Source organism: Monodon monoceros, unplaced genomic scaffold (genome assembly GCF_005190385.1).
Source record: "Monodon monoceros isolate NGI ecotype Baffin Bay Population unplaced genomic scaffold, NGI_Narwhal_1 Super_Scaffold_21, whole genome shotgun sequence".
NCBI classification, from domain to species: domain Eukaryota; kingdom Metazoa; phylum Chordata; class Mammalia; order Artiodactyla; family Monodontidae; genus Monodon; species Monodon monoceros.
This window is the reverse complement of record NW_021703778.1, coordinates 44,877,069-44,904,398: the sequence shown is the minus strand read 5'-3', so window position 1 is coordinate 44,904,398 and position 27,330 is coordinate 44,877,069. Positions and strand designations below refer to the sequence as shown.

The 27,330-nt window shown below is 37.2% G+C and overlaps 1 protein-coding gene across 9 annotated transcripts in view; it reads right to left on the bottom strand.

Annotated features, from left to right (window-relative positions):
• MCTP2 (multiple C2 and transmembrane domain containing 2) overlaps positions 1-27,330 on the bottom strand; it is a 247,867-nt gene that overhangs the window by 12,314 nt on the left and 208,223 nt on the right. For all 9 annotated transcript variants that reach the window (XM_029236801.1, XM_029236802.1, XM_029236800.1 and 6 more), the window contains 3 exons: positions 25,524-25,646; positions 22,539-22,580; positions 9,331-9,440 (listed from right to left, as the gene is read on the bottom strand). In XM_029236801.1, coding sequence (XP_029092634.1) covers positions 9,331-9,440; positions 22,539-22,580; positions 25,524-25,646 — 275 coding nt within the window. The remainder of the gene's footprint in view (positions 1-9,330; positions 9,441-22,538; positions 22,581-25,523; positions 25,647-27,330) is intronic.

Below are 27,330 nucleotides of genomic sequence, written 5' to 3'. Positions count from 1 at the left end.
CAATAAATTAAAACTGAAATAAACAAGTAAAAACAAATACCAATCTGTGTGCCCTATTTCTGTTTTCTTTGTTGTTGTTGTTGCTTTTTAAAGCAGCGACATAGTAAGTGTCAGATCCTGGATGCCAATCCACAGGTAGGTAACAATGAACCCATCTCTTTTCCATTAGGTGAGCCTAAGCAATGTACTCTACTTCTCTGTGCTTTAATTTTCCCATCTGTAAAGTGGGAATAATGACTTTCTACTTTATAGAGCTGCTGCGGGGATTCAATGAATTAATAAATGTAAACCCCTTAAAAACAATATCTGGCACATAGTAATCATTCAGTAAGTGTTACTTAGCCTCATTTTTCTTGTTGTTATTGCACAAAAGTGACATAAATATGAAAAAAGCTAATTATATCAGGTAGCATTTTGAAGATAATAAAAACTATGGAAAATGCATGGAACTACTTTTTATAAAGAAATATACATTATGGCTCCTTTTCTAAAAACAGCAAACCTGCCTTTAAAAAAAGTTAAATAATAGATAAATAATTTTTAATACCTTGAAAAAAAAGAGAAAGCCACCATTAGGCTGACTTAAAAATAAGAAAACATCAGAGTATAAAATATATTGCAGGAATTCTGGAGATTACCAACCTCCAAAGTCAATTTCACTCTAATAATTTCTGCCAAATATTGAAAATTTGAACTCCTGCATCTGTTACCTGCATGGGGGGCAGAAGATAAAGCCTAGGGCCTCCACAAAGGAAGATTCAAGTAGAAGAACACTGCATAAAACTTACATTTTCAGGGTAAGGATGAATTGAGAGAGACAGACAGAAAGACAGAGACAAAAAAGGAAGAAAGGAAGGGAGGGACAAATCCACCATATATAAGTGGATGCAAAGAACTCTCTTGTGTGTCACGATGCTAGTGCCAGGATTTATCATGAGTTTATGCTACCAGTATACTCCGAAAAGCCTCAGCAAAAAATTTAATTAAAAAAAGAGATCCCAGGTTGAGTCACCCCAAAGTGACTCGAGCAATAATCCTCTCTAAGGAAATGCACTATCAACTCAGATATCTGAGTATGCCTCATACGCACACAAATCCAAGGAATATGAGTTCATAATTAAAACTGCAAAATATAAAAGGACACACAGCATCATGAGTAAGAGCCAGCAGAAGTTAACAGCAAAATCCCAAACAAAAGTCTTCAAATACGGAAAGCAAACACAATGTGTTAAATAATAATGTTTAATAATTTAAAAGCCAAAAAACAGAGGCTTAAAAATATAGTCAAGGAAGAGATGATGAAAATGACCAAGAAGATTTGAAAACAAAGCAAGGAGAACTTTAAAAAGATATGCAGTGATTAAAGTTAAGACCCCCAGGGCTTCCCCGGTGGCACAGTGGTTGAGAGTCCACCTGCCAATGCAGGAGACACAGGTTCGTGCCCTGGTCTGGGAAGATCCCACATGCCGCGGAGCGGCTGGGCCCGTGAGCCATGGCCGCTGAGCCTGCGCGTCCAGAGCCTGTGCTCCGCAAGGGAGAGGCCACAGCAGTGAGAGGCCCGCGAACCGCAAACAAACAAACAAACAAATAAACAAAAAGTTAAGACCCCCATGCATGGATTAAACTGGATTTTAAATATCAGAGGAAATAAAGTTGTGCAAGGTAGTCCAAAGAAAGTACTTAGAAGGCATCACAAAGAGCAAAAAGATAGAAGATGTCAAAGAGAAGAGACATGGAACATAGATTAATTGACTGAATTGACTGGGAAGATGATAATAGTAACAATTAATATTAGACTGTGGTAATAAGCCATGCTGTAAACTCTAGGGTAACAACAACGACAACAGCAACAAAATGGCAAAAGGGTGCTTATATATAGAGGAAAATAGAAGAAAATTACAGAAAATAATGAAAAAAACCCAAATAACAGAGCAAAGGTAAAAAAGACACAATAAAAACCACAGATTTAAATCTAAGTATATCAGTAACCACATTAAATTTGCATGCACTACATGCTGCAAGTAAAAGACAGTGACTCTCAGAAACAAGAGAGATATCTAAAACATAAACAGGTTGAAAGAAAGTGAGAGAAAACTTGTATTATGAAGAAAGCACCAAAAGGAAGACGGTATAGCCATATCATTAGTTAAACAAGACATTAAGGCCGATTTTTAAAATCGGTCACTTTCTATTGATTAATGATCCAATTAAACAGGAAAATACAACAATTTTAACATGTACAAACCAAATAACATAACTTCAGAATATAGAAAGCAAAACCTGATCAAACTACAAAGAGTAGACAAATCCATGACCCCAATGGAAGGTTTTAACACACATCTTTAATTAATACAAGAAGAACCAAAAATAAAGACCAGTATGAGTGTAAAAGATTTGAACACCATCAACAAATTAATCAATGAATGTATATAAAATAATACACTCAATAACCTTCTTTTCAAAAATTTATAAAAGTTGGCCATTTGTTAGAAATTAAGCAATATACTTCTTGGCAAGGAAGAAATAAAAATAGAAATTAGAAAAAAGTTTTTACTAAATGTGAATTGATAATGAGTATCAGTGCCTAAATGTTTGGCATGGAGTTAAGCATTTAGGAAACTTTAGCACTTTAAATGCTTACGTTAGGAAAACAGAAAGATTGAAAATAAATGATCTAGTTATCCATCTTAAAGAGTTAGAATAAGAATAATAAATTAATCTGAAAGAAAGTAGAAGGAAGAAAGTAATAAAAATAAAAGTAGTAATTAATGGATAAGGAAACAGGCAACAGGGAAGATTAACAAAGGCAAATGATGGTTCTTGCTAAAGACTAACGATTGATAAGTGACTGTCAAGAAGAAAGAAGGGAAAACACAATTTTGAGCATAAAAAAGTGAACAATGCTACAGATTCTACTGGCATCAAAGATAGTAAGAGGATTTTATAAACAACTTCATGTCAAAAGTAGAAAATTTAAATGAAATGGAAAAACTCTTAGAAAGTGACAACTTACAGAAACAGATATGAGAAGAAATAGAATAGCTGAACAGATCTCTATATATAATACAGAAACTGAATACTTAATTAAAATCTTCCCTGAAAGAAAACTCCAGGCCCAGATACTTCACTAGAAAATTATATAAAATCTTAAAGGAAGTAATTACAACAGGCTTACACAGACTCTTCCAGATAATGGTAAAGAGAGAACATTGCCCACCTATTGTATGAGTCTAGAATAACCTTCACACCATAAAGAATTTTCAAGAACAGAAAACTATATATCAAATCTCACTGATGGTCACAGCTGCAAAAATCCTAGGCAAAAAAATTGTAAATAAAATCCCAGCATATATAAAGAGATTGGATAGCATGATGAAGCTGAGTTTATTCCAGAAATGTAAGATTGGTTTAATATTTGAAAATCAATCATAATAATATACCACATTAACAAAAATAGGAGAAAACAAAAACAACCATAAAGTTATCTCAATGAATGCAGAAAAATGTTTGACAAAACTCAACCTACATTCACGATAAAAACTCTCAGCAAACTAGGAATAAAAGGGAAATTCCTTAAGCTAATAAAGCACCTTTACAAAAACCTACAGAAAACAACATTCTTAAGGGTAAAATGTTGAAAGCGTTCTCTCTGAGATCGTGTATGAGAAAGGAATGTTCATCAACACCAATTCTGTTCAACACTGTACTGGAGCTACTAGCCAGTACAATAAAGCAAGAAAACAAAGTAAAATGTATAAGGACTGAAAAATAAGAAAGAAAAAAAATTATTCCTGGATGATATGTTTATGTAATACAACAACCAGAATAATAATTTTCATATAAAAATTAAGATAATTAAGTTTATCAAGGTTGATAGATTCAAAGTCAATGTAGGAATATTAATTTCACTTTTATATCCCAGTAACAGACAGGTAGAGATGAAATCTGAAAAAAAAGATACCCTTTAAAATAGCATGAAACCGGGCTTCCCTGGTGGCGCAGTGGTTGAGAGTCCGCCTGCCGATGCAGGGGAAACGGGTTCGTGCCCCGGTCCAGGAAGATCCCACATGCCGCAGAGCGGCTGGGCCCGTGAGGCATGGCCGCTGGGCCTGTACGTCCGGAGCCTGTGCTCCGCAACGGGAGAGGCCACAACAGTGAGAGGCCCGCGTAACGCAAAAACAAACAAAAATAGCATGAAACCAATCAAATACTTCAGACTATATCTCACAAAAATGTGTCAAATTTTTATACATAAAACTCTCAAATACTGAGGTAAATTAACGATGATCTAAGTAGATGAAGGAATATATTACATTCATATGTTAGAAAACATAAATTTTAACAAGATGTCATTTTTTCCCAATTAATGCAATCCTTATAAAGATCTCAATGATCGTCTGCTTGTGTGCATGGTGTGTCACATGTGTTTATGTGTTGGATGCTAAAAGTGGAGATATGTACCAGACACATTCGTACACACACTGTCAGATTAGCCCTCCCAACAGCCAAGTCAGTTAAGTCATGTATTTTTCTCTTGGCAACCCACAGTTTTAGTGGTAAAATGTTTAAATGTTTCACAGTTTTTTAAAAATTTAAGACACAGAGGAAGAAGGTCAAAGCAATTTACCAAAAATAATACTCATAATAGTTAATATTTTTATGTGATTACTAAAGGCCATCCACTGGTTTAAACTCTTTATAGGCACAAATTCATCCAGGAATGTTATGAAGTAGCAATTATTATTATGCCCATTCTACAGATGAGAACTTGAGTCAGAAAAGGTAATAATTGGCCCCAATCACTTACTCCAGTATAAGTGGCAGAACTGGGATCTGAATCCAGAGAGTTGGCTCAAGAGCCTACACTCACTGTCTGTATAGTAGACATTTCAGAAAATGTAAGATGGCACATTTTACTCATTTAATCCACTGAATATTCCTGCTTGTAAGACTGAGGACTTAGTTCAAAGATACTGGCACTAACACTCAAAAACTTACTAGACCATCACTCCAGTTACCATGGAGTATCTTGTCTTTCATAGCATGCCCAAGATTGAAGAACTCTGATAAATCAAAGCTTTCCGTCTCAAAATTAAACAATTTGTTAAATATTTTCATAGAAATCCCCAGACTTCCTGACTTGGCAGCTCCCTAAATTCTAAATAGGGAATCCCTGACTCAAACCTTTCAATGAATGAAAAAATCCAAGGAATCCCCATTCATTCATTCAACTCTTCAGGTTCACTAACACATCCTAAGAATGTCTTTGACAAAATTTCAAAACAAAACCCAGAAATTACTGTGATCACATCCAGTAAGGTGGGTAAAACTCCATCCTAGAGTTTCTCTCCCAACTGGGTGCCCCACTAGTTGACCTTTGTGTCAATGAAGTCATTATTTTCCTCATTTCCTAGGCATGGAAAAATGAAGTCCTCTGACTCTTCTACCCATGGAAACAGAAACGAGGGTCATAAAATCCTGTAGACCATTCTTTCGTGATTTACCCACATGATGCTTTCCTTCATACATGCATGGTTTTCACCCCAGTTTGTGAACTCCCTCCTCACAACTGGCCTCCTGTCCTCACCTTGGTCTTTCTGCCTTCATTCTCTGCCCCTTAAACATGTAACTTTAGATAAAATATAAGATCCATCAATCTATCATTCCCCACATGCTCACCATCATTCAAACTTCACTTATCCTGCTTTCTCATCTTCGTTGCTTAATATTTCATAATATTACTTCAAAGAAGTTCTTCTTCCTAGGAGTGTGCCTTCTAAGCCTTACTCTGGAACATTTGCAGGGATGACTCCCCTGTCCTAGGTCTACCTTAATTTCATTACCTCCTCTGTGGAGATTTCCCTCACCACTCAAGGACACAAGTGTTGGAGCCACCACTCTATCATAACAGGACATACAAGATACCTCAGTATTCTGACCGACCCTGTCTGCTGCCTGGGATAATATAAATGTCACATGTTAAGCAAATGTTAGCCTGATGCATGCATACATTTGAAACCTGTATACAATGAAAGAAGGTAATTAGAGAATGTAGAGAAAAGAAAATACCGTTCACTCCATGTAAATGCAAAATCATCAGGGTCTTTGCTGTCAGGAGCAGGGAAGCCTTGCTCTGAGAGATTTATGTAAGTCTATTTATTTGTTAGCTGCCAAAAGTTGGGGTAAAAGTTTTTCCTGGTCCTTATGTGCTGAATTACAATGGAATTCCAACAGAGTTACACATGACGTTGTTCTTGAATGCCCAGTGGGAACTTTAAGGTCACTGTAGTAATGAATGGCCAAAGAATTAATAGGAGTTGAGCCTCATGTGCCTTCCTGTGTTGCAGCTGGGTAGAATAGTGCTCTGTTCATGGCTGAAAATACGTCTCAGACGTGGCCACCACAGCTGTGTTGGGCACAGCCGCCGTCAAAAGCACTGCAGAGTTGGGAGCCTGTTTAAATCACTCTGACCTCTTCTCATCAGACACAGTTCCTTGACCATTATCAACTGCACAACAGCTACATTTGTCTATTAACAGACATTCAAACATGGAGATACTTTTACCAAAGGACATGGCCTTCTTGCCTCAGTCTTCCCCCCACTCCACATCCTCTTATCTTCTTTGCTGCCAGTACATCCCTCACTCAATTTTTTTCATTTGCTTTTCCATCCACTCAAGGCCCTGCATGACCAGCCGCATCTCCAGGCTCTGCCACGTCCATCCCCAGTGGCACAGACATACTGACACCCCTCCATCTCCCTGTATCTAGCACAGTCTTGGGCTTTGAGCCTCTGCACAAAGGTGCCCACCTACTGAAGCCCCCATTCATCAACTCTGTGCCCAGCTAGCTCTTCTCATTCTCAGAGATGCTGATAAGTTGTTGCTTCTTCAGAACTTTCCTTTGTTTCTCTCTCTCTCCTACAACCTTCCTGGGATGTAGGACCTCCCCCCACATCCTACCTAACCTCTACCTAGTATCAATGCCATTCTAATTGTCTTATTAGTGTTCTTCTCCCTCGTTGGAAAATAGATTCCTAGAGAGAGGGAAGTGGGGAGTGGCAAGATGTGGGTGGGGGTTTAAAAGGTACAAACTACTCTGTATAAAATAAATAAGCTACAGGAATATATTGTACAACACAGGGAGTATACCCAATATTTTATAATAACTTTAAATGGAATATAATCTATAAAAATTTACTATCTTGCACACCTGAAACTAATATACTATTGTAATCAACTATACCACAACAAAAAAATGAATTAAAAATAAAGTATTATTTATTTTAAAAAACACACAAAGAAAGAGAATAGATCCCCAGAGGATAATGACATTATAGTGTAAAGTGAGGAGGGGAAGTTCAAACCGAAGATCCATGGCTTACTCGTTGTGTGATCTGGGCTTCATATTTAATCATTCTGTACTTCAGTTTCTTCATCTGTAAAATGGGGATACTAATAATCCTTACTCTGTAGGGTTGTTGGAATCATTTAATCCAATTCCTTTAAGTAACTCCTTAAAGAAGTTGCTATGTAAAGGGCTTAGAACAGTATCTGGCTGGCACATGACATTAGTTGATGTTTCTATACCGCGGGCCTCTCACTGTTGTGGCCTCTCCCGTTGCAGAGCACAGGCTCCGGACGCGCAGGCTCCGCGGCCACAGCTCACGGGCCCAGCCACTCCACGGCATGTGGGATCTTCCCGGACCGGGGCATGAACCAGTGTCCCCTGCATCGTCAGGCGGACTCTCAACCACTGCGCCACCAGGGAAGCCCACATTTCTCATTCTTAAACAAAGCCAGTGCCTGAAACTCAAACACTGATAGTTGAATGCGTGAATGAAGAATTATAAATGCTCTCTTCATCATTTCACTAATTTTCTACTGTCACTTATGTTTCTGCTAAGCAATTTTGAGGGTACATTCAGGAATCATGTTTCAATTTATATGAAACTTAGAGAAATAAAGCAGATAAATATCAATATACATGACCAAAGCCCCCTACTGCTCTTTAATTTTTCTTGACATTGTTCGTGGGAATAACAATGTGTAAGTTCAGTAAAAACTCACTACATTTGAAGATGACTTTGAACCTGTTTTTTTTAAGCAAAAGAAACATGTTTGCTATGCCAACAATAAATGGACACTCAAGGGCAATTTCATGTAATACGGGATGGAGGAATAGCATCAGTAACCACAGAAAGTTCCGTATTAGCTGTTTATATTTCCTGATGTTAATCACCACTTATTGATTTCCCTGCATTTGATAGACAAAATTTCACTTGGCTTTTAGCACTATTTTTAGTCTCTCCTTTACCCATGTAATTTCTAAATATTATGTTCTTTACTTAAAGAAACTAGAATGGCCAATAAAATAAGAAACAGTATTAATTAATCTTTAGAAAGAACAACATGGCTGACACAACTCTGGATTTAAAGGGGGAACAAATATCTACAATTCAAAAGAAAGAAAAAACCTGCTCTGTTCATTGGTATCATATGAAGACCAAGTTACGCAGAGTTCACAATGTATAAAACAAAATAAATAAAAAAATAAAGACATGAATCACAGAGAGTTTTTGTCAATTGAGACTCCATTAGAGAATTTAGCCTTTATGCCCTAATGTAGGTGGATGGCAAGCTATGGGTTGGAGCTGAGTCAAATCTAGCCTGACATCTGTTTTTATAAATAAAGGTTTATTGGAATACATATCACATCCATTCATTTACATATGAACTATCTGCTTTTACACTTAAACAAGGGAGCTGAGCAGCTGTGAGACAAACCATATAGTCCAAAGCTGAAAACATTTACTCTTGGTTCCTTTATGGAGAAAGTTTGTTGACCCCTGTCCTAAGCTGTCCATGTATGTGATGAATTAACTTTACATCTTTGCATCTGCAATGTTACTAGTTAGGTACCATTCTTTGGAGAACAGAGAAAAAAATTTCACTCAAGGCACTTACTGTATTCTGTGATTCAGATGAAAAAGCCTCCTTTAAAGCATATTTGCTTCCTTTTTTATTTCTGTATAGGACAATCTATTTTTTAATCTATAGCTTATCACTTAAACCAGAATATTTTTGAGAATGAATAGAGACACTATTAATAATTATGCTGGGACAACTGGTGTAAATTGGGCCATACAGCCACCCTGTGAAATTGACAAGCCCAAAGAACACACCAACCAAAGTTAAAAGGCCCAGACTGTTGCTTTTGTTTTTTCTTTGTTTTTGCATTTTCTGATCCTATCCTTCCTAAGACTCCCCACCCTCGTTTGTCCTAGTGGATGGCAGTTTCACTTCACAACAACACAAATGTAGAACTTACTTTTTAATTCTTTCTCCAAAAGAAGCTATCTCCTCCAAGATGTTTTGAACAGTTGAGACAATATCCTGTACCATATAGATTCTTTCAATTAAGCCCTTTTTCTCAGATTCCTAAGAAACATAAAAGATTTAACTCAGTTACTTCATTTTTATTGGTCTGCTATAGAAATTATTATGCCATATTATCATAGCGTGGTTATTATCAACAGAGTGACTTCAGAGATAAATTTACGTTTTTCACAACTTATTTATTGACTCCCCCAGATCCCTGCCTACTGGTGAGATGTGACCACTTGCAGTGCGCAAGCATGTCGCTACCTCAATATCATGAGCTGATAAAGGGGAGCCCCACAGACAAAAGAACTTCATTTCCCTGTGGAGGTGCTGCTTCTCTCAGAGAATTCTGCAATCCTTTCCATTGGCTGACCCTGATTTCTTCTGTCTTCACAAGGTTAGCTTACTTACCCTTCTCTCATTAGTCCTTCAGAAAGGTTTCCAGCAGGTAACAATAAGGCATGTTGGATATCCAGATTTTGTATATGGAATTCAGCTTTCTAAGAATATTACCCTTACTTCGCTTATAGAAAACCTAAAATGTGTTTTACCATGTTAGGTAGCTAATGTTTATAAAAATAATTTAGAAATTACTCCCATATTGGAGAAAAGAGGATTCCCTGAAGAGTGGCATTTTCATGCTATTTCTTATATTCTGATACCATATCCTAGCTCCCTTATGAACTCTACTGTAACTGGGATTTAGTTAGTGTCTTCTTAGCTCAGGCCTAGCTGGGTCACTGTAGCTGTCACATCTAACATATAGTACCTAAAACCTCAAATAAATCTAACAAAACTTATTTCTTTTCTACCTAAAATTTTACTTGGCTTAAAATTGTACTAAATTATTGAGCAAATATCTTCTAAATTTAAGAGACCATTTCTATAATAATCTTCTTTGCAGCAAAAGAAAAAATAATTCATTCTCATCTTGTATTCTCTGTCCCATCAAACTGGACCCATGGATGGAAGAAGGAAAACACACCACTCCATACTGATTGCAGTGACTGGTAAAAGCACCAGTATGGCTGAAATGTCAAAGAGCACAAATTTCCCTTCTTGCATCTGCCCTTGTTTATGGAGCTACTGGCAGAAACAGAGCAAAGAGAGGGGCTGAGATTAGAATATACCATTGCTACCCCCTTTTGAGTAAGGGTGCTGGGCTGGTTTGAATAACTTCTTACCTTCTGTTCTGTACCCATTTATGCCACCATTCTGTACAGGAGAGGTCATACTCATTGCTTCCTCTTGCAAAGTCAAACTCACAAGACATTTTTACTTTTTCACTCAATTTTAAATTTCTTCTTTCCCTTATTCTCTTACTGACTCTAATTCTTCAAGTCGTTCGCATCAAAAATTGGATAGACTGTCAGAGTGACTTAATTCATCTTCAGCAATCCACCGACATCTATTAATGGGTACAATGGTGAAAACCCATCTCTGTCTGTCACAGAAGCATTCATGCTTATAAAGGAGGATTTGAAAGCACCAGGGAATTTGACCCAAAGGGCAAAAGTGGCTTCCTCTTCTCAACAGTGTAGAGTTTAGGTCAAAACAATTTCTTGGAAAATGACTCAAATTTCCATGTGGCTCAATTTCATAAAAATTCCCTATTTTAGTTGACTGATTTTTTTTTTCCCCCTATGGAACAGCCAAATGTGGAGGTTCTGGTTGTGAAGAAAAGCCTGAGTTAGTACACCAAAATAATAAATGATTCTCACAATGTTCTTTTACTTTTTAATGAATTTGATGTTTTAGTTTGAATATTCAATATTTAAAGACTAGGCCAAAGAATTCCACTGTATCTAGGGTACCAGCATAATTTATGAACCGTATCTGTACACTTTTAAGAGTGAAAGCAATCAGAATTGTAAATTTTTGAAATATTTATCAACTGACAACTTGGTTTTTTAGATCTATAAAGTTATTTCATTTAATTTTCATAATGATATTGTTTCAAAAAAAAGAGTATATTTTACATGCATTAGAACAAAAGAGATGTGCTTATATTATCTGAATTTTAAAATGATACATGAAGAATGATTATTCATGCTACATATTCATATATTTAATTTGTTTCCTAGTTATATCTGTTCATAGTCCCATGTTAAGATTACTTTTCCAAAAAGTGTACTTCTTTAATGTCATCTTTTCACTTATAATATTTCATAAAATTGTTCTTACTTATCTTCAGAATTGCACTTAATGGTCATTAAATTGACACCTTTAATTGACTCTACTGTAGGCCATAATTTTAATTACAAAAATACTCTCTCTCCAGGCACTGAGGTACCTTGAAAACTCACAACAAAAATGTGATACATGAAGAATATTCTCAATTCTATATTTTAAATATTGAAATCTGTATATATTTCTGTCCAAATTATTTTAAAGTCATGATATCTTGTATCCATTCATATGAACTTTCTCTGTCAATCTTTTTTCAAGATAAAACTTTAAATAAGTTGTCTCTATGATTCTCCACAAAATTTATGCTGAAAAATTAAAGGCTTCTTAATTTCCTTCCATTCCTGGGTAGAATTTATATTTATCCTATTAAAAATCAAAAATTTTTTTTATCCCACAAATTGAGATAATCCAAAGTGTAACTTCAGAACTTAAACACTGAATCGTGCAAAAATAGGTCAACTATTTGACCTCACAGTTTGCTTTGTGCTGAATATCCCTTTCTTTTGTAAAGAAAAAAAATTAAATATCTTTTATGCCAGTTCTTGTAAAATTCACTTCCATTTACTAAAGGCTTCCAAAGATGAAGTTACTTAGCATTTTCAGTCATCAAAAATTTTGATTAAAAATATTCCAACTGGGCTTCCCTGGTGGCGCAGTGGTTGAGAGTCCGCCTGCCGATGCAGGGGACGCGGGTTCGTGCCCCGGTCCGGGAGGATCCCACAGGCCGCGGAGCGGCTGGGCCTGTGGGCCTTGGCCGCTGGGCCTGCGCGTCCGGATCCTGTGCTCCACAGTGGGAGAGGCCACGGCAGTGAGAGGCCTGCGTACCGCAAAAAAAAAAAAAAAAAAAAATTCCAACTGATACGACCAAAATGCAACAAACATTTAAAAGATTTCTTTTTTTCACAAGAGTTCAATAGCTTTGGGGAATGTTTAAGTTGACTGAGAGTTCTTCAAAGGTTTCAAACATTCTTAAAATCAGATTGATGGATGGACGACTGGCAGCAAAAACAAAGTGCACAGTGCCATGCTGAAAGTATATTTTTATATCTGAACATATCTCTGCCATGAAAACTGCTGTTGCTATCCCAACTCTGTATACATAAAATATTTATAAATGTGGGCACTACAGCTTCTAATTCAATTGGTGGTGCATTATCACTTGTCTGTATGCGATCATGGATAGTCAGGGCACCATGATCTATCAATTGTACATTTCTGCTTCAAAGATCCCTTCAATTTATATGAATATCTTATTAGCCATGATGCTGTGCTTCATCGAAATCTGCATTCACATTATCACTACAAAATTAAATAACCCTCAATGCTAAATGTTTAAACTAAATTTACAATAGCATTCCTGCTGTCAGAGATTTCATTGTTTGTAAAATTAACTTGCAAAAACTTTATTTTGATTCCATATAGTGGATGAAAAAAAATCATAATTTCAAGTCATCATGGTGGCGTATTGGAAAAGTTTTCAATTAGCAATAATCATGCCTCGTTGATTGAGGCATTGTATGAGTACAACAATTTCAGAATTAACTTATTTGATATTCTGTTTGAATCATTTGACGGCATGCTAATAAGACTGGTATCATTTGACTCTTCACAAGGTTTTTAATATATTGATGCAATTGAAGTCAACACATTAATACCTTCCTTGCCCTTTTTCATACATGCATAATTAAACCTTGGAATGGAAGATGAGATAAATGTGGAAGAACAGTCATTTGATCTAAAAGAAAAGTCATGCTGCACAGAGAGATTTGTAAACACATCTTTCGGGCTGTGTAAATTAACATCATGTTTCCAGAAATAGTCTTCTAAAAGTAACTATTGACAGCTGAAGGCTCTTCAGCAGGTTTGTAACTTAAGTTTACATGTTTCAGTGATGTGATCATGGTCCCAGTGGTAGACAGTAAATGTGAACAGACATTCATCAGTTAGTCTGTCAACAATTATCTTGAGAAATGGATTGTCAGTACTTGATTATTCATTAAACATGTACTCTTTATTATTATTATTTACTCACCGAAAAAGCATTATCAAACAGTAAGAAGTAAGAAGTCAGATTCCAGGCTCCCAACTCCAGCAGAATGACCTAAAGGTCCAACTTATACTCCTGGCCTTCGTGAAATCTTTCCTAGGGATGCCAGTCCACGCCAACTACAGTCTTGTTCTTTCAATTTGCATCACACCTCTACTCTTTTCATCATTCTAGTAGCAAATGTTCTTTTCACTCTCTACACTGCAAACTTTATCTTTTAAAACATGTACTATTGATTTCATGGGTCTTTAATTATATCTGCCAGTGTACCAATGGACATGTTATATGTCTTTGATATTAGCATTTCCATTAATAGGAAACCAAGGTACAAAGAGGTTAAGTGATGTGTCTATGTCCACATTTGTCTATGTTCACATATATGTGGCAGAGAATTCCAGTCCAGGACTATTAAGCCCAAAGGAAGAGTGGACATTTCCTAGTGGACATTTCACAAGGTACACATTCAGCTCACACTTGTTCTTTTTGTCATTTGCTTCTTTAGTGTCTATGGATCTTTGTTCTCTAGACTCACTATATAATACATGATTTGTAGACATTTCATTCAGTTACATATTTCTATCTACTGTTCATTTCCAGTATTATTTGCCCAGTTTTCATGAGAATGTATGTTAAATTACACTTTTTGAAAATATTTGGGGAAAAACATTTCTTTCCATTCTTATTTTTTAACTTTTCTTGCTAAACATTTTAGCAAACTTTATGTATAATTTGCATAAAATACATACCATAATTTACATTATAACAAAATGCATTCATTCTTACCTAGCAGCTGGAGTAGCCAGGGTTTACAACAGATGCAAAGTTAGGGGGAAAAAAACAAAAAACAAAAAAAACTTAAGATGTACCAACTCCACAGGCCTGCATATTTTATTAATCACAGGCTACGGAGTCAGAGGGAAGTGAGTTCAACATGGGTCTTGTTATCTACGAGCTTTGTGATCATGTCAAGTTCCTACTGGGTTCTGAGTCACAATTCTGCTATCTGGAAAAGGGAGATCATAATCCTGACCCTGACTGGAGTATTTGGAGAATTAAATATTGTATCATATGCAAATCATTTGGTACACTCCAGGTGCTTCATAAACATAAGTCCTTGCCCTTCAAGAATGCGAAGAGACAAAAGAACAAATAACCTTTTGTCTAGTTTAAAGAATCCTGGGGTTCATTTAAGTTTCAAAAGCAACGATCTTCCAGGACAAGTCTACTCATGTTGCCCTGCGTTGTACGAAAGATCATCTGGCAGTTCTATCTGCATCATGCTGGCTTTATTTACACATTTCAGATTGAACCAGGGAATGTGGTGATAACACAGTTTAGCAAACACAGCATTACATCTGCGGCTGCTACCAAATTGCCTAGGAAGAGTAACAGTGATTCATTCAGAAAAAGGAAACTGTTATCACATGTGCTTATATTTTTCCTTAACATATAAGGCTTCTAATTTATAGAGGGAAATGTGTAATAAAAATAGTGATGGCCACTGGTTTGATTAAACCAATGAACAAGATAATTGTGGCTGAACACGTTTTTTTAGATTCTTTCATTTCAGAAAGAATGGATTTTACTTCTCATTACTTGAAAAAAACACCAAGGCATAAGTAAAATTCGCATGATTTAGGGCCTACTTTATGAGCAAATAGGTAATAATGTATAACAGAAGAGATGAAAGCATGGAAATTTTCAGATCCAGAATTCAAAGTTCAAAAGGTTCCTTTGCTTTGTTATATACTACAGAGAATGACTGTAAGAATAATAATGTAACTGTAATAATACTTGTATGAAAAATAATGACAAACTCCAAATCTGTAACCTAAAAATGCATATTATTATATAAAATGTATGTAAGATCATCATTTTTTCATTGTCCTTTTGTTTATAAAATGTCAAAAAAAAAAAAAGAAAAACAACACTGAATCTTTAGTGGCTAAGTTTTAGAGACAGTTGACTGAAGAACAAATAATGTGCCTGTGTTGTAACATGGTTGTTCTTTAAGAACAAAGCCAATAAATAAATAAATGAATCAGTCATGCAGTGGATTTTTTCTTCTTCAAGGCTTTGTTGGCTTCCCCAATGTCTCCAAAGAGCATAGCACTGTAGGTGCAATAAACTAGCTTCGAGCCTCTGGGAGAGAATTAACACCATCAAAATGAATTTACAGCTAAAAATTCATTATATAATCAGTATGCTACTTTAAATCTTTCCCACATGTTCTGGTTCAGGAAAAAAATTTCTCATTTCTCTATTAATTACCTAAGCAAAACCAAAGAGCTAGTCCTGAAAATTGACCACGTCAGGAAAGATTCTTGGGACATGCTTAAAAACTGAGTAGTATTTGTCACAGGATGCCCAGGATTCCCACAAGGGATTGATGCAAAATTTCTATCTCAGGATCGTCCCAGTAATGCCAACCACCCAGGGCAAAGATAACGCAAAAATACGACTTTAGACTTTAAATGGGAATCTGTTTGGTCTGTTTCATCCCACTGAATATTAAAAGCCTGCAATTTGAAAACCTGAAGAATTATAAACATCAGAAATAGACTGAGTGGCATTTAGCAGGGAAAAAAAAAAAAACCTCTCAGCATCTGTCATAACAAAGAACAAAAAGTAATATTTCTGATACACGAGATTAAAAATTGTTCTTTGGGAATCTGGCTTAATGCACTGGGAACTGTCTTTAAGGTTTCTTCCCATGAGCTATGTCCTGTGTGCATGGACGGACGGACACACACACACACACACACACACACACACACACACACACACACCCCTTTATGGTATGCTATTAAAATGGGGGGAAAAGTCTGCAGTCTTTCAGGAGAATACTTCCTTCTCAAGTAGTATTTTTGCTTTGGGAAATGAATATGAAACAGACTGTATTTTGAACCAGTATCATTTCTAAGTAGTTATAAACTGCTCTAATTATCTGTTCATTACATAGAGCCCTTCCTTCTACACTGACTGGTATTTACCAACATGTTTCTTTGGCCTGCAACAGGATTCTCATCAGGGATCAAATGAGAGGGCTGAAAAAGTAAAAGGAATAAACATCATCATGAGGAAGATGTTGAAGAAACACTTTTGAAAAATTGGGAACAATTTGGAAAAAAAAAATATTTGGAATTAGACCCTGGGAAGATTGATTTCCTTAAAAGTTTCTCTGAGCCAATTGACAGATGCCACGCCATTACAAGGCAAACAGGGCTAATGGTTTTCTATAACTGTCACTACCATAGGTAAACACACAATTAGCTGCAGTTGCTGATTTAGCTGTGCATGTCCTTTATCTTTCTTTGAGGTGGGGGAATGAGGAGGGTAGAAGATAAAATATTTATCACCTAAGACTCAGCTCAAACATCACCTTTAGCAGTCCTGACTCACCCAGGCACTGCATTGCTAACACCCAACGTAGTATACAAATTCTGATGAAAGTAGCAATCACAGATACAGAGAAAACACTCCATAAAGGTTCTCAATAATAATGCGGAAACATGGACCAATAAATTAATGACATGTTTCCTTCATAACAATGTAACATAGTCCAAAATAAACAGGATTTAGATCAGAAGGGCTGGATTTGAGTCTCGCTACTATCCTGGCTGGGAAATCTCTGATGCATTATTATATTTCTCTTCACCTGGGTTAGTTCATTAGCATATGGGGAAAATAATATCAAATTTAATGGTTTACTTTGAGTACTGAATGAGCTAAAGCATATAAAAACAGCCTGCAAATTGTAAACACTCTACAAATAAGAATAATCTTATAAATCTAATCATTTAAATAATTCTTACTCAAAATGGTCTCATTTTAAATTATTATTTTTGTGTCATTTATTACTTACTTTAAATTACTATATTCCCTTGAGGAAAAAGTGATGTCCCCACCTTTCTATCAATTATTTTGCAAATTACCTATCAATTACCTTGCAAACTCTGTGGATAATTGGGACTTAAGGCAAACCACACTGAAACAGAGTGGATTTCAATAGGAAATTCCTCTTGTAGGAATGGTTACTATCCTCAGAAAAATAATGACTTGTGGATAATTGAGATACAATGTCCAATGTATTCTATATTAGCATAATGTAAAAATTTTAGACCACGGCAAGATAAATATCCAGATGTAGTATAGTCTATAACGTCAGAGCACCAGTTAGTGCACATTAGCTAATAAAAGGATGGCTAATCCATCTAATTTATAGTCTGGCACACCATATTTCACAATATTTGGGAGTAACCTACCAAGTATAATCCTACCAAATCACAAAGAAAATCCATAAGTACTGGGGCTATTAGTGAACCTGGTAGCAGAATAATGCTTCAAATGTCAGATTAATAACATTTCTGGATTATTTCTGAAGGTAATGAAGCCAAACGTTTTTAAGAATGGAAGTTTGAGTTTTTAAAAGGGATGTGAGCAAATCAATGGTTCAGAGAAAAGACGGCAGGAAATAGGGAAGCCGATCCCTTTTCATGCAAAACATGCATAAACTGATAATTAAGAATTGGCTGGAATCCATTTTAATATTAAAGTCTTGGAAGTAAGATGGTACAGTTGAAATGTTAGCAATTAAAATCACTTCATCACTGAATATAATATTAATTCAAATTAAAAGGAGTTACATCGGAACAACCATTTACTTTATTCCCCTGAAAATTATCCATAAGTAGGTCCTCTACAACATGCCCTGTATATAGACTGTATATGCCTTGAAAATATGTGTGTGTATTCAACTATTGTTAACCTTTCAAAGATATTACCTGACTTTTCATTTTCTTAAAAATATTACACCATCTTAAAGTACCATGGCTTAGTCAACAGTTACAAAAAAAAAATCACTGATCAAACTAATTTGCTTTGTTTCTGACATTCTTAAGAAGGCACAAAGGAATCATAAACAAAACTACTCTCACTACTAAATTGTAAGAAGACTTCCTCCAAGAACGAGTCTTTCCTGGTTGAGATACTATAGATCATCTTCTCTTTCTGGAACAAGAAAACACAGGGCATGAGCTATGCTGGCCCTGAACAACTCAACCAAAGGACTATGAGGTTAATTTACAACAAGAACTCCTAAATATTGATACATAATAAATATTGATATATACGCCACATCCTTCTCTCTCTAAGAAGGCTCTGCCTGGGTAATGATCAGTGAACTAATCTATTTGTAGGATGAAAATCATTTTTACAACTAAGATTGATGGTTTAAAATATACTTAAATTTTAATAATATCATCCTAATTTGTGAAAAGAGAATAGAGATATAATATTCATTTGCATCCTTTCATTATAAAATGTTCCACCACGTTCCACCATCAATCAACAAAAATGTATCAGATATTTCTTATTTTCTTAAAGGAAAACATCCATATCTGTTTTTCACCCATAACTGACATGAAAGGATGATCCCCACCCCCCAAACACTGTAAAGCAATTGTGAACTCATTGATAATCTTAAAAGAACAGATGATTCAAGTCCTATTTCTGACAGCTGAGTTAAAAACAAACCAACCCACAATGCAGGCATCACAATGCAGTCTCTTTATGATAGCAATAGGCAGGGTTTTTTTTTTTATTACATGCCCTTATGATTCTTTCTTCCTGATGTTACTAGTAAATGCTGAAATATTCTACCTAAGTGATTGTTGGGCTGGAAAAAAGAAAAGAAACTCTAATGCAAGTATTTATACCTTCTGCAATGAAAACAAGATATTATTGCCCTGCATGACCTTTCCTAAATATGAGATACAGCATTTTACACAATGGTTTCTTGGTTCACGCTTCAATTACTGACCTTTACTGTGTAGAAAATTAACGCAATTTTCATTGTAATCCATCTGTACAAATAAGGTCCACATAGAAGAATTCCACATATGGAATCTAATACAAATAGGAAATGTCAGCTGATTGCTGTTGGCTGAACTTAGCCGTTATCTGTTTGTTCTGGGGTCCCCAGCAAACTCTACTTGTAACAAGCAATTTCTTGTGTGGAACCATCAGGTGTAAGAAAGAAAAATCTCCTCTCCTCAAAGTTTAGTTTGTACATTTAGTTTCCTAAAAGCCAAAAAACTAGTGACCTGAAAGTTCTACATTGTAACTGAAAGTCCACAAAAAGAAAGGAAGGCAAAACTGTGGAGCCTAATTTGGTTTCTAAAAATGCAGGTCATTTTCCATGGACTTTCAACAATGAGAAGAAGCAAGAGGCTATAGTGATGTCATTTTACAACCATCCCTGTTCCAGACAATAAAAAGATGACAGACCCCAGACCATGTCCTGGCCTGTGCATCAGAGACAGGCAGAATATGGGAATGTGTCCATCTCCCAAGGAAGCTGTGCCAAGGGGCCCCAGCATGCTTTCATCTTCCACAGTCGTCCATGATGGTATTTGGTGGGAAGGGGTGCTGGCAATTAAGGAGTGTCACTTTCAAGATGGATTGTTTGGGTAGAAAGGAGTTCCTCTCCTCTTCTGGTTTGGAAGGAGACGGCTGTGTGTTTATAATCTGTAAACAGTTCATCTCTCACTGGGTGTGTTACAGTTCCCAGAAGCCCGTCTGTCATGTCGAACACACAACAGAAGCCAGAAGGGCGCTGTGGGGAAGCCCTTGGAGTCAGCACACTGTGGAGGGCAGTGGCCCAGGGCCTGTGTGCTTGAGGGACCCATCCCAGGCATGGAGGCTGCTCTACATGGAGAAGAAATGATGAAGTGTAATAATATATAGGTGGATGTATGCTCCCGAAGTCTTAAAAGTTGAAAACTGCTCTAGTTTACCCATCTCTTAGAGAAGTGAGAGTGAAGAGACGTGCAAAAAGACTGCAAAGTTTGCCAAAATCCCCTCACAACAGAAGGCGTGTGTTCAGCAGAAGAGGCACAAACAGAAGTCAACATTTCATTTCAGACTTATTCCTCTAGAAGTTTCCACAGAAATATGAAATTGAGGAAGCAAAACAAACATGGCCACGTGGGGCTATTAAAGGCCCTACAAACATACTACAATCAAAGTATCTCAAGAATGGAATGGCCCTGGAGGAGACATGAAGAACCCCAGAGCCAACGTCCTCAGTGTGGGATGGGCTGCCACAACTGTTGTGTGGAGGGCTGTGCTTGGATGAACGCAAGAGCTCCCAGGCTCATGCATGTAGATGTTGTAGTTCCAACTCAGTTATCCTTGCCCAGAAAAGCTTGATGCACAGCCCAAATGGCTCTACCTCCACACCCCCAGGCCCCCAGACAGCCCTTGAAGGACCACAATGGAAGGTTAGATGGTGAAAAACACTGGTCTAGACTTTCATGGCTCAATCTGTTGCCTGACAGTTCATCGACACCACTTTTTCATCCATTGCCTTCTTGTTAGATGTCTCCTTTATCAGATGGGACAAAGCCCCATGGTCACAATTATCTCTCAAGGGTGGATGGCATCCTCCTTCCATGGGGTGGCTCGTTTACACAGACTTGGTCCAAGAGAAAGAAATCTTCTTCACTTCCAAACTTTGGTTAATAAAATTGATAATTATGCCTAATGTAGGTTTAAAATAATTTAATTAATACCTGTGTTTCCTTTGGTTAAACACCCCCTCATGCACATTAGCTTAGCTATGACTATTTTAATGTTCAAGGAGTTACATCACTCAGAAGCCACTCACGTCAATTCATCAAGAAGAAAGTTGCAGGCCTTCCCTGGTGGTGTAGTGGTTAAGAATCCGCCTGCCAGTGCAGGGGATACGGGTTCAATCCCTGGTCCAGGAAGATCCCACATGCCATGGAGCAATGAAGCCGGTGCACCACAACTACAGAGCCTGTGCTCTAGAGCCCACGAGCCACAACTATTGAAGCCCGCCAGCCTAGAGCCCGTGCTCTGCAACAAAGAGTAGCCCCTGCTCGCTGCAACTAGAGAAAGCCCGCGTGCAGCAACTAAGACCCAAAGCAGCCAAAAATTAATTAATTTAAAAAAAAAAGAAGAAGAAGAAAGTTGCATCTTGGGACCTTCATTCTAAAAAGCGTCAATTCCCTTTAAAAAAATATATACTTTATTACTTTGCTATTAATGATCATTTTAGCACAACAAATAAGATTTACTTTGTAATCTGCCCAGCATCCTTCAAATGGGCAAAACCATCTGGCTTGCTCAATTAATTTTAAGGCTGTCTGTGTCATGGAGCTAGTGTTTTTAAATTCGTTTCTATTTTCTGGACATTTTATATTGGATACTTAACTCTTAAGTCTCCCCCGTTCGCCCCTTTCCTCTCCTGTCAGCCTTCTACACACTATCACCTTAGCCCCGTAGACCCATAGGTTCTAGGGGACTGGGCGGCCGTGAAGCTAGTAGCATCTCATTTGGCATTTCACTTTTTTTTTTTTTTCATTTTATTCCAGAAGGTTTGTCTGAAAGCGTAATGACAACAAAAAGTAGCAGATTTGAGAGAATCTCCCAGGAGGAGAGAAAGGACAGATGTACACAGACGTAGAGCTGAAAACGTTGCCAGCAACAGCTGGGCAAGTGACAGGTTCTGAAGCGGGTGACCACCCTGCAGAGTGCAGACATGAGCCTAAAGGAATAGCGATTGCACTTGATTTACTTTTGACTTCCTGGGCTACCTTTCATCTACCTTTCATCCACCAAGGGGAAGGCTAATCTTTGCCTCAAATGACAGGCCTCCTAGAGGGATGCTTCTATAACATTTCAGTTATTCCTTATATTTCGTCCCTTTTCATCCTCATTTTAAGAATCTTAAAAAAGGGATACCCTTTATACATTATGAGAATATCGCTATACTGGTCACCCTATAGTAGTAAAAAAAAAAAAAAATATATATATATATAGTTTGACTCAACCGGCTAGAACACTGGAAGCAGTCATGTTCCCCCTTTGTGTCCTTTCTCGAGCACACCCACCTTGTCATCTTCATACTTCTCCTCATCCGTATCCGTGCTCTCCTGTAAGGAAAATCCATAATTTGTAATAAAACGTCAACCGAAATTACCGACTACGAATGAAATGCATACTCATGCTTAAAGTTTTCCTATATCATGGCAACACTAGTCTTTTTAAAATACACTGTAGGGCTTCCCTGGTGGCGCAGTCGTTGGGGGTCCGCCTGCCTGTGCAGGGGGCATGAGTTTGTGCCCTGGTCCGGGAAGATCCCACATGCTGCGGAGCGGCTGGGCCCGTGAGCCATGGCCGCTGAGCGGGCGCGTCTGGAGCCTGTGCTCCGCAACGGGAGAGGCCACAACAGTGAGAGGCCCGCGTACCACACACACACACACAAAAAAAACACTGTAACTTCTTTATAAAGGACACTTTTAAAGTTAAGGGATGCCTTGCCAAGGTTGTAAACAATATGTATAATCTACATAAAACTGTTAAGTATAAATAAAGCTATTAGGGGAGTGCCTTTCGAAGGCAGCCAGCTTTTAAAATGCATTGCGGAGTTGTACTATCTGTAAACGGTTTTGTTCTGAGTCTGACAAATGAAGCAGCTGCTGTGTTAAGGCTAAGAACACCACACTCCGTCTGTGCTGGGCTCATTGTTAGAAGGACTGCACTTTTCCTCTGGGTCCATTACCGAAACATTAGACAGTATTAGATGCATTAGTCTGAATGTCATCAATCTCAGGAATAAGCTACAGGTTTCTATATGGCATTCTTGTTTTCCTTGGGCTTCAGGGTTGGTGGGGGGCAGGTGAGGGAAGGAAACTCAAGGCTCAGATCTGGACTAAAGGGGGGACTGCCTTTAGTTCAGGGGCCCCAGCACCAGCTGTGCTGCACAGAGGCTTGTTCAGATTCATTTAGAGATCTTGGCTAGTTAACAGGTACACTTGAATCATATCGCTGCTACATTTAAAAGCTAACACACGTTGGTACACAATCCAACGATTTGGTAGCTTCAAAAGAATGCTGGGTATCAGAAAACCAAGGACTATTTTCAATTTGAACACTTACCTTTCTGCTTAACCTTGCAAAGGTCAGGCATGCTAATTAGATGCCATTGTTCCAATAGAAAAAAGAATGGTCAATATAATGCTTGTATAAGGGAGTAACTCTGAAGTATCCAGACAGCACTCTGCTATCCTCCATAAACTACTGAGCAATTTCTTCAGGGCTGGTACTGTATTACCTCCCAGAATTCCTAGGAGCTCCACCTAGCAGTCTGTGGGATACTTACTGATGCTGGAGAACTAACGTATTTAATGATGGCAACAAGCATGTTTCATAAAAGCACATGGATAAAAATGAATACAATGAAACATGTTATTGGAGGAAAAAACTCTAATGTAATTAGGAGTCAGAAGTCTTCATCTTGAGACAAAGTCTTCAGCTGGAGACATTGTTCCAGCACTGTTTTGCTGTGTGACTTTGAGCAAATCACTTTGCCACTGTGAACATTAGCTTTATGAAGCATGAAATGAAAACAGTAGTTCTTGACTCTTCATGGTTATGTTACCAAGATTAAATTAGGTAATAAATTAGAAAATGTTTAGTAAATTTAAAAGGTTTCATACACGCACATACACATTTATATGCATACACACACAAGTACACTTATGTACCCATGTTTACATACACACACATATATACATATATATACCTGCCTACAAATACACATGTACATATACACATATATATACACACGCTATAAACGTATACATATATATACCTGGGAAAATAAAATCTGATTAAAACTGTAAAAATGTTAGTTGACAGCACTTTTACAACAGATGCTTCTCTGTAAAAATTTCCCTCATCTGTACCTCTGTGAAACTTAGTCCTTACATAAACCTGTACTTTAAAGCTATTTATTTGTTACTTGGTTCTAGCATCTTCAGGCCCCTCATTTATTGATATATGCACATGCTTATTGCACTACACAATCAAAAACCAAACAGAACAGAATTTGGAATTTGTCTGAGGTTTTACTCCCGGCCATAACACTCATTTCCCCCATCCCAAATGAAACCAGAAACATTCCTTAAATATCCATTATTTCAGAGATGACTTCTTAAAATAATCAGAACATTTATAAGGAAAAATAGGTGAAGATGGTCAGCTTTTGAGTCTTAGAAAACCTAATGTGCCGGTGATTTTTCTAAAGGATGTTATCAAGTCTCAAGACCTTTGATTTTTGTTTTAAAAACTTGGTTCTTGAATCTGGAATGCCAAGATTATATCATAAAGCAAGTCTTTAAATACAAGTTCCTTCTAACCCAGAGCAGAAAAAGATTCTATGGGCTGGGATAAGAGGGGTAGGGGAGGGAGAGCTGGAGAAAAATTAAGAAAAGTAAATGCTGGGCGATGTCTTTGAGAAGAGGCCTTGCCTGTGCTTCCTTTAACACCACAGCGAGTTTGAGAATTGCAAGAAAAACTTGGGCACTCAAGAACAGAGGGGCCCATGCCCACGCACTCTCTGCTTTCCCTGGGAGTTGGCAAGCCTCAGAGCATCCCCTGAGGCTTCAGCCTAGAGGAGAATATTGCACAGGATAATTATATGGAGAGGCCTGAGGCAGCCTCCCAGTTGTGTGTGCCCTGAAGGGGCTCAAGGAGCCACCAAAGGCTTTTCTCTAGTGATTGAGAATCTCATTCCCAGGAACCTTATGGAGAACCAGATGGGCACGCAGACATGTGCTGCCCGCATGGAAATGCTGACCAAGAACCAGATGGCTCACTCAGGCTAAGAAGGCAGGCCAAGACTCAGGAACACGAGATGCTCTAGGAAGAAGACTCCAGATTACACATGATAAATATCTTCCCTGTAACATGAATACATGTGCAGTGTTGCTCCTCAAATGCAGGGGACTCAGGTCATGATTTGGTGGTGGCGGTTTACTGCTAACACATTTTTTCTTTAGTCAAATGTCAGAATTATTGGAATCTTTGCTCACCTGGCTGTCCTGGATGCTGCCAACCTTCCCCAATGTAGGTCCGATGTAATTGTAGACAAAAAGGAGCGATAATGCCAGTGGGATCATGTACAGTTCAAAATTCCAGACAGTGACTAAAAACACCTGATTGAAAGACACAGACAAAATGACTGCTTGAAAAAGCAGTATGGGAGCAATCTTCAATTCCTATTCATTGACTTAAGGAGATTAAACCCAGGATTCTCTATATAGTTCCAAATAGGTTAAAACACACACACACACACACACACACACACACAAAGATACACACATGATGACTAACACAGTTTTAGAACTGGTAGCAGAATAAGGAAGACAGAGAAATGAGTTGGCCTGTCACACTCTGGAATAGAGTTCCCATATTTGGAAACCTCATTACCCTATCAACCTTATTCAGAGTTTTTTGCTGCTGGATTCAATGTACCAGAATTTAGGAAAAGTAGTGTGGAAAATCCAAAAGTCACGAAGAGGTTGGCCACAGGCCAATTTTTGACAACAGTGAAGTGTATATGAACTAGAAAGAATGATTACTTTTCAAAGAGGCTGCCAATGCTGAAAAATTCAAATACCTTGGATAAAAACTTCAGTTTTCTGAAGTCTCTTTAAAATATTTTTTTTAATTTTATTGAAGTATAGTTGATTTACAATGTTGTATTAAGTTCTGCTGTACAGCAAAGTGACTCAGTTATATATATTTATATATATATATATATATATATATGTATGTATTCTTTCTCATATTCTTTTCCATTATGGTTTGTCACAGAATGCTGAATATAGTTCCCTGTGCTATACAGTAGGACCTTGTTGTTTATCCATAAAAATCTTAAAATCTTCCCATTTTGAGGCTACATGGCCACAAGAAGATGATGATCAGTGTGAATCTTTGACACTTGAGGAGACATAAGGTTTATATTAGAAATAACATAAACAGTATCAAAATGTTGAGATCATTCTGGAATTTTTTGTTCAATACTATGTTTTATAGATCTATTGGTGGTGTTATGTATAAATCAAGTATATTCATTTTACCTGATCTATGGTACCCCATTCCAATGAATGTTCTGCAATTTTTCCATTATACTCTCTTATCGATGAAAACTTAGGTTGAAACAGTGTCTTGTTTTTTAATATAGTCAAACATATTAATCTTTGACTTTAGCATTTCTGCCATTTAATATTCAATGTTCTACTTAAGAAATCATATGCTACCCTGAGGTGATAAAGCAATTTCCTTGTGTTTTCTTCCAAAAGGTAATTATGTGTGTGGGGGTGTATGTGTGCGTGGGTGTGTTCCTTGTTTTGTCTCAAATGCTTTTTGGTTCATCGTTGGAAACAAGCATCCGATTTGAACTCCATCCTCACATATAGCCAACTTTTATTTTTATTTCACTTTTTTAAATTGAACTATAGTTGATTTACAACGTTGTATTAGTTTCAGGTGTACAGCAAAGTGATTCAGTTATACACATATATATATCTTTTTTTTTTCAGATTCTTTTCCCTTATTGGTTATTACAAAATATTGAGTACAGTCAACCTTCAGAATTAGATTACTGAAGGGATCCATACTTTGCTCACTGATCTACATGCCCACCTCTGCCACACATCAGCTTCCCACATGACCGTGTTGGTTGTTTACGGACCCTTTCATCCCTTCCACTGAATTATATTATTGCTCTTTCACCAAGACCATGTTGTTAAACAGCAGTTTAGTAACCAGATGATATCTGAGTGGGTAAGTCCCAATTACTTCACTATCAAAATTATCTCGGATCGTTCTTTGCCC